This window comes from Xyrauchen texanus, chromosome 6 (genome assembly GCF_025860055.1).
Source record: "Xyrauchen texanus isolate HMW12.3.18 chromosome 6, RBS_HiC_50CHRs, whole genome shotgun sequence".
Lineage (NCBI taxonomy): Eukaryota > Metazoa > Chordata > Actinopteri > Cypriniformes > Catostomidae > Xyrauchen > Xyrauchen texanus.
In genome coordinates this window covers 30,059,097-30,072,797 of record NC_068281.1, presented here as the reverse complement: position 1 = coordinate 30,072,797, position 13,701 = coordinate 30,059,097, and the positions used below count along the sequence as shown (strand labels likewise).

At 39.4% G+C, this 13,701-nt stretch overlaps 1 protein-coding gene across 1 annotated transcript in view; it reads right to left on the bottom strand.

Annotated features, from left to right (window-relative positions):
* The window catches only part of LOC127645018 (retinal-specific phospholipid-transporting ATPase ABCA4-like), a 61,193-nt gene that overhangs the window by 36,717 nt on the left and 10,775 nt on the right, over window positions 1-13,701 (bottom strand). The window contains exons 8-11 of the mRNA XM_052128510.1: window positions 8,921-9,010; window positions 4,302-4,542; window positions 1,639-1,778; window positions 1,082-1,198 (exon numbers count right to left, since the gene is read on the bottom strand). Of these exons, the coding sequence (XP_051984470.1) occupies window positions 1,082-1,198; window positions 1,639-1,778; window positions 4,302-4,542; window positions 8,921-9,010 (588 nt within the window). The remainder of the gene's footprint in view (window positions 1-1,081; window positions 1,199-1,638; window positions 1,779-4,301; window positions 4,543-8,920; window positions 9,011-13,701) is intronic.

Genomic DNA, 13,701 nt, shown 5'->3' with positions numbered 1-13,701 from the left:
CAAAAAAGAAAATTATACCATCATTTACTCACCCTCATGCCATCCCAGATGTGCATGACTTTCTTCTGCAGAACACAAATGTAGGATTTTAGAAGAATATCTCTGCTCTGCAGGTTCATACATTCCACCTGAATGTGTGCCACAATTTTGAAGCTCCAAAATGCACAAGAAGTCAGCATAAAAGTAATCTATAAGTCTCCAGTGTTTAAATCGATATCTTCTGCAGTGATTTGATCAATATTTAAGTTAGATCAATATTTAAGCCAGTTTTTACCATAAATTCTCCTCCCTGCCCAGAAGGGGTTGATAAGCAAGAAGAATGCAAATCACCAAAAACAAAAGGAGGAGGACTTAAATATTAAGCTGTTTCTCACCCACACCAATCATTTTGCTTCAGAAGACATGGATTTAACCACTGAATCTCATGGATTACTTTTATGCTGTGTTTATGCGCATTTTGGAACTTCAAAATCTTGGCACCCATTCACTTGCATTGTGAGGACTTAAAGAGCAGAGAAATTCTTCTAAAAATCTTCGTTTGTATTTAGCAGAACAAAGTTATACACACTTGGGATGGCATGAGGTTGAGAAAATTATGAGAGAAAACAACAACAAAAAATACTGATTAACAAATGACTTTGTAGTGCACTTCAGATTCAACAGTAGACACAAAGGAAGGGTGTCTTCAGGTAAATTGGGCCACTTTTTACATTTGACATTAATAGTGTAGAGTAACCATTTAAACTAAGCTTTATTATATTTAGCTAATCTAATATCTTTCAAAGACTGGTCAATTGAAGTGAAGTGCAAAAATATATATCATAATAATAACATAATAAATAAAGAAAATAAATTTAAATAAATTAAAATAAATTTAAAAAAAAAAAAATATATATATATATATATATATTATAAAATAAAATCAATATCATGACAGATAATAAAATCTAAAGACCTTATACGCTAAACGACAAACAGATAACACAAAAAGGACAGTGGGCTTAACATCAGGACATTATTATAATGACAAAGAGAGGGAAAACATCTGTGTATATGAATTGGACAGAAATATAGAAGTTACCCGTATCATATTCATTTGGACACTGCTCTGGAAGAACTCCCACAGCTGGGGTCCCACCTCCTCCCAGACCTTTCCCATTTTGTGCAACCTCTCAAGCTCCTCAAAAGTAGTGTTGGCCTAGAGAACACACACACACACACACACAAATCTATATGGATTGTCAGCATCATATGTCTTCAGATCACCTTTGGGTTGTGCAATGACAAATTAATTGACTCAGCAATGTTTCTGGCTCACTAAAACAACTATCCATCTGGAAAAATGTTAGTTCATCCATGTAACCCTGAATGTTCAATCACAACAACTACCATTAATCTCTTTATTCCAGTACACTGGTTCATAATCAAGCATTCAAGATCATCTAATTTATGTGTTGATGTCATACAGCTCTGCAGTTCAATCAAGATTTGCTGAAGGTCATTTCTATATTCAAGGATGCTTATGTATGATTAATATAATTATAAATAAAATGAACCCCACATGGAATTCTTGCATGTACTTGTCAATGGTTACGAAGACAGCACATGTGTTAGAGTGGGTGGATATTTATGTCTTACACTCTTTAATATCTTTCTGACAGCAGGGGAGTCTGGGGTGTACAAGATCTTTCCCATCAGCAGAGGTTTCACAGAATTCCACATGATTTTCGTAATAGGGTTTGACTCCAGGTTCTGCATCAATGTATTACAGAACGGAGCTGTGGGCAACAAAGAGAGCGAGAGAGAGAGAGAAACGGAGTAAGAAAGTGAAAGGGAAGAACACAAAGGAAAGGAAGAGATAGACAGAGAAAGCAAAAGCAAAAGAAAAATGAAAGTGAGAGAAAAACAGTGTAAGAAATGAAAAAGAAAGTGCAGAGCATTAGACAGCAGAAAGCCCATCCATATAAATTGCCTGTAACCTATTTAGTTCATAGCTAACCCTATTCACGTTATTACACATGTACACATTGGCCCTGCATTGCATTAAATGCACAAGTGCTCTTCTCAAGCTAAATGTTTTACAAAAAGTAGTGTGTATTAGGCACTATCTGGTTGTCAGACGTTTAGTATTGTAACATAGCTAATGTGATAAACTACACCTGTGGTCACTCTGCTATGACACCTGTGTGAACTTGAGGGGAACTGACTTCATACATCCAATAAAAATCACCTTGCGATCAGTAGCTTAACCCTCTGGGGTCTGAGGGTGTTTGGGCCCTGGAGAAGATTTGACATCCCTTGACATTTGTGCTTTTTTCAGTTGCTTACATATGACTGGAATGACTGAAACATATGAATGGCTAAAGTCTGATAACACTGTATTCAGCACAAACTGGGCTACAATAATATGTGAGCAACATGTGTGTACATGTTTGTATGTTTGAAAAAATGACGTTTATGCGTGGTTTTTGAAAAATCTAACTTTTTAAGTCATTGAAATAAAGCCATATAACACATACTAAACACTTGTCCACAAGACTTTTGAGAACTGGATCCTGTAGAGTTTTTGCAACAAAAAGATGTGAAAACCATCCTGATCACTCATTCATACAAAACAATATAGTAATTGAACTTTTGTAAGACACTTTTATTGTTAGAAAGGTCATACTGTATGCGAGGGGGCGTGAACTATCATGAATATTGATGTTATTCACACCTGAGGAGACAAAGACCCTCCCCTGGGCCTATCACTGAGGAATATGACAGAAAGTGAATGAATGTGAGGAGACTTAATGATCAAAATCAAGTTTTAAGTTAAAAGAAGTAATCTGACTATACATTTTCTTTACATAAAGACTTTACTTAATTTTAGACCTACACTATCGTTTAAAAGAAATCTCTTCTGCTCACCAAGACTGCATTTTTTTGATCCAAAATACAGTAAAAACTGTGATATTGTGAACAGTTTTCAATTTGAATATATTGTAAAATGCAATTTGTGACCAAAGCTGAATTTTCAGCATCATTACTGCAGTCTTCAATGTCACATGATCCTTCAGAAATCATTATAATATGCTGATTTTCTAATCTGGGCATATTTAAAGTGCATTTTACTAATTTACACCTGAACACATATTTGCAAGCACAAGCTTTATTGATGATAATGAGGCAGCATAAACAATAGTTAAAATATAATCTAAACATTCATATTATTTTTATATCATATTACATATCATATTTATAGCATAAAGCATACAACTGAAATGCCTGCTTTAGATGAAACAACATTTACATGTAAATAAAACTTGCCTATTAGGACATATTTTAAATATCAATACTCTGAATCCTGGTTGGCAAGTCTGGAAACAGTCCCATTAGTAAAATATGTACATGTTTATATAAAATAGCATGTCAACTAATGAAAACTAAATGACTTACTCGTCCGAAATTGTATCCTCAGCTGGATCAAGTCTCTCTTCAAAATACAAACATTCAGTCCCGCTTTTCTTCTAAGGAAAATTGTAACTCTTCGTCACTATCCAGGAGTTTTCTCACTTATGTATTGTGCTGTCTTTCAAATACGCAGAAAAGTGAATGAACTTTGTTCACCATTTGCATTGATCGCCTCAGCACATTACCTTATGAATAGCGCCCTCTGCCCGTGGGTGTGATCACATTAGGGATAATTAGCTGAGCCAGGGAAACTGTACATCGCTTTGTTTCATACAGATTACACTGCAGAAGAATATTTGTTTTAAATTTGAAGTTTTTTTATTTAAAAGTAGACATTTTCATCTATTCGTGCAGTTTCAGTTCATTTTTGTGACGTGTTTCAGAAATATGCTCGCAAACCCAGAGACTGCTGACAGCTCACCCTTTTAATTTTCTTTATTTTACAAAAGCACAAGGTTTTGTTGTTATTGTGAGTGTACACAAATAAAAGTAGACCCTTTATAGTCTCTAATGATGTCTTACACTTATCTGTATGCCCCAAAATGATGGAGAATTTTATGTTGTTTCTGCTTTAATGACGAAAAAAGAGGGTTAAAAGCAATTCAAATAAATAAAAATGGTTTAGAAAAGTGAAGTTAGTTCTGAAAAAAAAGTTTAGCATTATTTGTTTGCAGATGCCACTTGGGTCGAAAATGTTATATCTAATGATATGAAATTCTTGGATTTTATGTGTGGCTTAAGTTCCAAAGTGCTTTTGGGGCCACTGCTTGTCATATGACTAGATGACCAAAAGATAAAATGTGAACTTAAGTATAAGTGTAAAGGAGTGAGACTGGAACATTTCTCACTTGCTGTCCTGTCATAGACGTAGCTTCCATGTCCTCTGGAGTTGTTGATACCAAGGAAAGCTTTGTAGTTGTTATCCTCATACCAGTTAAAGGAGAAGACCCGGGTTCCTTCACCCTCAGGATAGCCACAGAAGAGATCTGACACAGTAGACATCAGCTGACTGAAAGAAGAGGGACCCCCTGGTTGGAAAATGGAGTACAGGACCCGCATTAGGTCTTTGGAGCTCTGCCTCTCTGCAAGCTGTGAGAGAAGAACGATTTTAGTGTACAAACAATGTGTGGGGCCAATTTTTCAAATTCTGATATAACATAAAAAAATTAATAAACACACTTTAAATAGTGTGCACATATTCATTTAGAAAATTTCATTAACATTTTTTAAAATGGATCTTAACAAGAATGCTTAGAGAGAGAGCTGAGACAGACGGGATTTTCAATGAATAATAAAATAATACTGGAATAATTATGCAAATTTCAGTCTCTTCCTCACATAAAGCTACAAGTTTTTATAACACATGAAAAATAGCACACAAGTTGCATAAAATACTTTTATGATATTTTTTCCTTTATACAGCTTTTGTTGTATGGCTAAGTGCAGCTTGAACATTCTGTTAAATATCTTGTTATTTCCGGGAAAAATAAAATTATATAGGCTTAAAGAAAAAAGTCAGTATGTGTCACGAACACCGGTGAAGGCACTTCCCCCTCCAGCCTTCGGAGATCGCATTCGCCTGAGTACTAATTACCTAGGTCTGATTATTCCCCAGCTGTTCCTTGTTACTCTGCTCTATTTAACCGTGTCTGTGAATTTCTCCATTGCAAAGTCTTGTTAGCCCCGGCGACATTTCCAAGCAAGTTTATACTGACCTATAGATATTCTGTGTACCAACCTAGCCCGTTCTCCTCGACCACGTTTGTTAGCTACCTGCCCCGTTTACTTCTTGCCTGTTACCGACCACGATTGTTTGCTGCCTGCCCAGACCCTTAGCCTGCTCAGATAACTACTCAGCCTCACTACTACACACTGTTTGCCTGCCCACGACCCTGCCTGTACGACCTGAGTTCTGATTGTTCAATAAAAACCGCTGATGGATCCCAACCAACCTGAGTCGTCATTACAGTATGGCTTTAATAGTGCCACTGTACCTCACAATATATGATGGATTACATATAGTCAGACTAAATATTTAAGCATTGATGAGAGCTGTTGTTTAAATTAGGAATATTCCAGGTTTAAGACAAATTAAGCTAAATTGACAGCATTTCGGGAATAAGTTAGTTCATGTAAAGCATAATGAACAAGACCAGTCCACAAACATTAAAAATACACACTGTTTTAAAAGTATAGCCACACAAGACATACAAATTATGTGTTTTCATGACTTAAGAGTGATAGAATCACTTACTAACCTCATCTGTGTAAAGTTATATCCAAAACATGCTTATTAAGGTGACATAACGCCAGTAATCACTGTAATCTGGAAAATGCCATTAACAGTAGTGTTTACATCTTGTGGCTATACTTTTGAAAAAGTGTGAACTTTAATGCCCCATTTACTTAAATTGAAAGTGCCTCACAATAACTGCCATTTTTGTTGTTGTTGTTGTTGTTGTAAATAAACAAGGATCAAGTCAAAATATTTTTTTTTGTGCAAATCCATATCACTTGTAGTGAACCTGGAACATTAATTTAAATGTTTTAGTTGTTGAAACACCATTAACAAACAGATAGTTGGCATAACTGCAGAATGTGACTTTTAATCCTGTCACTGTTTTAATGACTGCAGTCAATCAGCTGCAATGTGTAATAATGTGCTGTGTACTAGTGATAACAACTGACTCAACAGTGAACCTCTTCACCGAGGACAACATTCCTCAGCTGCCAGCTCTACTGACATGTGACAGCCTAAAATCCTTGATGAGGACATCCCTAAATTTACCCTTATGCCCAGTTGTAGCTAAACTTGGCATACTAAAGGTAAAAATAATGTGATTGTTACGATCCCTTGTTGTCTGCCCCGTGTTTCTCGTGTCCCCTGTCTCAAACTACAATTCCCATCATTCCAGGCCCTCATCACTGCCAGCACCGTGTTATTGTTCTCACCTGATTGTCATTTTGTCATTATCGTGTCTCTGTGTATTTAAACCCTGTTTGTTCCCCAGTCATTGACGATCGTTGTTTGTAGAAGCCTGGATGTTGATGTTTTGCCCTGCTCACTCTGTTCATGTACCCTTTGAATGTTTTCTTGTTTTTGTTTCAGTTCTCCCATCGTGGACGTTTCCTTTGTTCCTGTCTGTCTAGTTTTCACCTTGCTAAATAAAACCTGCATTTAGATCCGCACTCCTTGTCTGCCTCCTCCTACTAACGTTACAGAAAATACACAGAGACACGATAATGACAAAATGACAATCAGGTGAGAACAATAACACGGTGCTGGCAGTGATGAGGGCCGGGAATCATGGGAATTGTAGTTTGAGACAGGGGACACGAGAAACACGGGGCAGACAACAAGGGATCGTAACAGTGATAACCATGTTCGCATTTAATTTCAGCAATATACACTGGTCCAAAAAAGTATCTGGACACTTTAAGCCACACTAAAAAAAGTATTATTATTTTATTGAAAATATCAAACTAAGTCGCACTTCATAAAAAAAAAAAGAAAAGAAAAAAAAGCTCCCTTTTCAGACAAAATAAAAAAAAGTTTGTTAGGTTTCAAATTACAATACATAAATGTATTATTCAAAAATTAACACAAAATATCTGGACATTTCTGCTTGTCAAACATTAGTGGAATATGTCCATAGTTAATGTGATGACCTTCTTGAACGTGAACTTGAGGGGAGCTGACTTCGTACATCCACTAAAATCCTGTTAGGGCCAAGTGTATAAAAGTAATTGGCTAGGTAAAAAATGTCTAAGAAAAATTTGTTCTGAGAAAATGTCTAGTATAATTTGTTAGCCAACTGATGCCAACTGGTCTGATATTTAGTTTCTAATGCAATGAAATTCAAACATTTGTAAGTGTGACTTAAGAATTAAGCCAAAACTGTCACACAATTTGTTTGTTATAGGGAAACTCTGCATAGAAATAAACAGATGTACGTATAAGGAACTGCAATTCAATGTATCTTTAAAACTGATATTTTTCTTTCAAGAGTCTGTAATTATTCTGCAAAAGTTATCATGTTCTATAAAGGGAAATTAAACTGCCATCTTTTTTTCTATAAGAACACAATACAAAACAGCTTCTCAGAAAATTTTTGAGAAATATAAGTTTCTCAAAAATAGTAGTTCTAGCAGGAAGACTAGCAGCTGTACATGATCGCACCATTAGCTGGGTAACTCCTAGCCAATCACATGTAAGCCATTGCTTTATAAGTCTGCTCACAATCTATCATATTGCTGTTTCAGTGTGCTAACACGGCAATCTCCGCCACCCCACCACCACCAGTTGCGTCCCGTCCAGCACAGGGGTAGGTTACTCACCACTGCCTTCTACTGTATCTCCTGTAGGATCTGATAGTTCTGAGTACAACTTATTTGGACCGTCAGACGGGGCTTACGCTAAAGAGAGACATTACATTCCTGTTTTATATTCATCAAATAAATGTAATCTAAAACTTTACTCAAATCTGTTAGTCTTCCTGATTGAACTTCTCTGTCCCCAACAAATGTGTCTAAAGTTGTGGTAGATCTACTGCTGTGTAAAATGTTTGGCAGTTTTGACTGTGAGGTCGTATTTCCAGCATATTTCTTCCTAAGAGAGTATTTTTAAATGATTCTCACTACAATCTCATGAAACAACAATTAAAAACATATTTTGTATAAAATGTGATGTTATCTCAGCAGGTTAAGGACATTTCCTGGGAGGAAAAATATCCTCTCACTGATGAAGAGCACTAGATGTTGCGTTCAAATTCATCTCAAAGCTCTATAGGCCAGCAGGGTATCAGAGTGAACGTGAGATACAGCACTTCTCCGTTGGTTGTGAAATCTAATGCACACCATGATAGGCTCAACATGTCAAATCAGGACAAGATAAGTGTAGGTGAAAACATGAAGACTTCCACTAAGGCTTTTATAATGAAGAATGACTCATTGCTCAACCATGGCTAAACTAACACTTTTACCTCCCTACTTCCCATTGATACACTTTCATGCAGACCCACACACTCAGAGGAGATGGATTTACTGATGGGTGATAACATTAGTTGGCCAGGCTTTCTGTCACCCAAGCAAAAGGGAAATAATTCTACTCCACCTACAGGATGTGACCTCAATGGAATGTACTTTCAAAATAATGTTGGATGGATAATAATAATAATAACGGAGCGATGACATGCATTCATGTATACACATGATTTGTGTGTGTTGTTCATGTGAATACTTTCAATCTTCCTCACATGCACACAATGAAAACGTTTTGATCTTATACCTTAGGTTATGATGTAACAGACAACAAAAATGCCACACACATAAGAATAGAGCACCCACACTTTCCTAGCATCACATTTTAAGCTTGCTAAAGAGATAAAAGGAGGCAAGGAGCTTCCTGGATGCTAAATTTAGGGTCTTGAAAGGGGGAAAGGAACTGAGAATTCTCAAGCAGTTTTACCTCCTGAAGTTTGTCGGACACTGCTGAAAGTACTCGACCCCAGAAGTGCAGGTCTATTCCAGACGAGCGGCTATCCAGCACCATTGGTAACTAAACATGGAAGGAGCAATTTCATACTGTAAACTTCTCAACAAACATAATGTACATAATAGAAGTGTAAATCTGGGTAAAATATACATTAATTAAAAGATAAATTAAAAGATTCTTCGCCTTATAAACCCTAAAATGCTTACGTGGTTCAAAAATGACCCGGTCGTCTACTCTTTAACAATGTTTACATCAGAGACCCCAAGAATGCCTTAATTAAGGTGTGTTATTAAACATATTAACTAAATATTTTAACATTTAGTTGGATTTTAATCATTTTAAAAAAAATTAAAGGGAGTTTGCATCATTGCCTTTTAGTTTCTATATGTGGGTCATATACTGTATGGTGCCGTAGTGGCTAAAGCACAGGGCTGTTAATCAGATGGTCGCTGGTTCTAACCCCACGGCTACCACCATTGTGTCCTTGAGCAAGGCACTTAACTACAGGTTGTTCCAGGGGGATTGTCCCTGTAATAATTGCACTGTAAGTCGCTTTGGATAAAAGCGTCTGCCAAATGCATAAATGTAAATGTAAATGTATGGGTCATATACTCTAATACTGTATGACCCATATGTGTTTACTATGTTAATAAAAACAATTAAACTGGCATTATGCTGGTAATTCATTGCCTGTTTTCATTTTCCATCTGTTATGTAATTAAAAATATGTTCACTCCATGTTTATGTTCATATTACCACGTTCCCTGTCAAAAGCTACACTTAATGCTGCACTTGATTCAGCGCTTTGGGAACGTCTTTAGGAGTGACCAGCTTTGAATATGTGTGCAACACGTCAATGAAATTGACAGGAAACTTTATAGCCCCTGTTGGTGACATCATCAGAATGCGCCAGTACCAGGGGCTATAAATAGATGTACCACAAGTGCATCGTCAGGTCATTAGTCTTCAGACCACTCTGTGATGTGTTTGTGCTTCTCAAGCTCTCTATATTTCTTCTGATAGGAGTTAGATTTGTCAGGCAATGTGCAGAAAACTCTTTTTTTGTTATTCAAGTGTGAAAAAAATAAAATAAATGAGCGATCAACAAAGCAAATGGTATGTGTTTCCATGCTTATGTCCTATTCGTTCCTCACTTCGACATATTTGACTATCGCGGGTGCTAAGGCACAGGGGTATACGATAATGCCACAGGTAGAAGAGACGCTCACACGCTATCTCTCACCTGGTTCAGCATCATCATTGAAAAGACGAACTCTCCCCACAAATCCGTGTAGAACCACCTCAACGCTTGTGGGGAAAGCTTATCAAGCAGCAGGTCAGGCTGGTGCTGCGCTACAAACCATAGCGGTGTTACAGGCATACCAAGCTGATCTGTTGAAGGACATGAGTGCAGGTAGTACAATTGACGAGGAAGCATTCTCAGAGCCACAGATTTATCTCTCTGTGCAACCAAGCAGACAGCTTGCTCTATCGGCCATTCAATGGCTGCTTTGGTCAGCACGGAGAGGCATCTGTGACTAAACCTCACAGGCATCAAGGATAAGGACAGAGTATTCCTACTTGATGCCCTGGTCTCACCTTCCGGCCTGTTTGCCGATTCTGTGAATACAGTCGTCACCAGGTTTCGGGAGGTGAAAAAACACGAGGAAGCCTTTGTGCAATTAATTCCTCGCCAAACTCAGGGGAAGGGGCTCGATCCGGTCCTTCTAGAAGAGAGGCTCAAAAACAAAGTGTGGTGAGTCGCGCTCCCCCTCGTAAAGATTTGGGACCACTTCGTCACCCTGAGCAGCCTCCAAAGCAAGACCTAGCCTTGTGGTGGTAGCCCCCCTCGGGACGGGGTGAGCAAAACATCTACCTGCTCCTTCCTGACACCCCCATGAAACCTTTCAATCCCCACCGCCTCTGGTGTTTGGGGGGGCAGTGGTTTCCAGCTAAATGTTGGGTGTTCCGTTGCTTCCTGTTGTCACCCAGGACACGGAACATCCGACATCCCCTCAACTGGAAGTATCAAAATTGGTACCCATTTCAGAGAACCTGGCAGCATGGAAGCTACTGCCGGGTATTTCTATGTGGGTCCTAAAGACAGTAGAAATGGGCTACAGAATAAAATTTGTTCGACGTCCTCCGCGTTTCAACGCAAAGAAACTGGAACAAGCACATTTACTGTCACAAGAGCTGCAATATCTCCTAGAGAGAGAGTTAGGTTACTACAGCAGATACTTCCTGGCTCCCAAGAAGGATGGGGGATTGCATCCGATTCTAGATCTTCGAGGCTTGAACCGCTCAGTGAAGGCGCTCAAGTTCAGATGCTTACTGTCAAGACGATCATGTCACAAATTCAACATTGTTATTGGTTAGTCACAATCAATCCCATGGACACATACTTTCATATAGAAATATTGACACAACACAGGAAGTTCCTGAGGTTTGCTTTTGGGGGGCGAAGCTTACCAATATCGGGTTCTTCCAATTGGCCTAGCCTTATCACCTCACACATACACAAAGTGCATGGATGCAGCATTGGCTCCATTGCGACTCCAGGGCATCCGCATTTTGAATTATATAGACGACTGGCTGATACTAGCACAATCGCAAGAACTGGCATTACAGCACAAAAATATTGTTAGTTTAGCTCATCTGGTTTCTCTGGGGTTGAGACTCAACGACTAGAAAAGCGATGGGAGAATGGAAACTCCACCCCGAGGTAGTGAAACAAATCTGGGTACGATTTTACGAAGCAGAGGTGGACCTCTTCACCTCCCAACAGACAGCGCAATGCCCCTCTACTTCTCGCTGAGTCAGCCAGCTCCCCTGGGTCTGGACACGATGGCGCATACATGGCCCAAAATGCACCTGTATGCGTTTGCTCCGGTTTCTCTGCTCCTGGGAGTTCTAGTCAGAGTTCACCAACAAGGATCTTACTGATAGAGCTGAGTTGGCCAAACAGAGTATGGTTCTCGGCGATAATATCTCTCCTCGATGGCTCAACTTGGGCGATACCGGAGAGGAGGGACATTCTGTCTCAAGCGCAGGGGACAATATTTCATCCCCGGCCCGAGTTGTGGAACCTTCATTTTTGGCCCCTGAAGGGTACCAACTGAGGGACACTGGGTTTTCACCTGAAGTTATTGAGACCATTCTGCGTGCTAGGGCTCCTTCCACTAGAAAAAATTATGCCAATACATAGGGTGTCTTTGAAAGGTGGTGCAATGCAAGTAATGCAGATCCAGTTAACTGCCAGATTGTTTACTGGACTTCCTGCAGGAGATATTATCAGCAGGCACATGACCCGCCACTCTCAGGGTTTATGTGGCTGCTCTGTTTGCTTGCCACACCTTGTTTGACGGGGTGCCATGCGACTGAGGCCTCCCGTTAGAACCAGTATCCCTTCATGGGACTTAGCTATAGTACTTGAGGGTCTAGTTGAGACCCCCTTTGAACCTCTAGAGTCGGTGTCTGACAAGCTTCTGACTCTAAAGATGTTTTTTCTTATGGCTATTACTACTTTAAAAAGAATTGGGGATTTGCAGGCTCTGTCTGTCTTGCCATGCTGCTTATACTTTGCCCCAGGTATGGCTAAAGCAATATTTCATCCTCATCCTGACTACCTGCCCAAGGTTCCTTTCTCAACCGTACATCCGGTCACACTTGAGGCCTTCTGTCCTCCACCGTTCACAACGCCAGATCAGGAGAAACTCCACAGACTGTGTCCAGTCCGTGCTCTTCAGGCTTATGTCCACCATACTTGCCGGTGGAGTAAGTCAGGGCAACTATTTGTTTGTCATGGTGGCCGTAACAGGGGGGCAGCCGCCACAAAACAGACAATGTCACATTGGGTGAGGGATGCTATTTTCCTTGCCTATGAGGCGTGCAGTCAAGCTTCGCCAGTAGGTATCAGGGCTCATTCTACCAGGGGGGTCGCTTCTTCTAAAGATTTGGCGAGGGGTGCCCCTCTGCAGCATGTTTGTAATGTGGCAGGCTGGTCCTCTCCACACACATTCATAAGATTTTATTGTTTGGATGTTCATGCCACTCTGGGCTCTTACGTCCTTGAGTCAACATCACAAGCACACACGTTCTTGTGAGCACACACTACACAACCGTAAGGGGTCCAGACACCCACAGTGCCATAGCGTAGGTATTCCTTTGGTACTGGTGCATTCTGATGATGTCACCAACAGAGGCTATAAAGGTTCTAGTCAATTTCATTGACGTGTTGCACACATATTCACAGCTGGTCACTCCTAAATACGTTCCCATAAGCGCTGAATCAAGCGCAGCATCTCGTTCTGCTTTTTCAGGGAACAAGGGATACAGTCAGGTAACCCGAGACGTTACCATGTATTTATGTGTGAATGCAAGTACTACAAGTCATTCAGCCGATGCTTTAATACAAAGTGCATAACTTTATACCTAGTACAGGGACAGTCCCCATTGTTAGATTCCTAGGTCAAGACAAGGGCACAATGGTAATAACTCCTGGACCACTCCATAGTGTGTCTGAAATTTTCTTTGCAACGTTTTTCTTTGCATTATGCCTTGCCAATCCCAACTACACATAAAGCTATTCACTGTTTCACATAATAATTTTTAAATCTTAAGATTCTTATACTAGTTTCCTACTAGATTTTTAGTAAGAAACATTTGATTTTAGTCCTTTGTACTTCTCACTGTGTATGTGTTTGTGTGCATAGAGTTGCTGAGACATTTCGTCACCACCAGTCATGGAAATG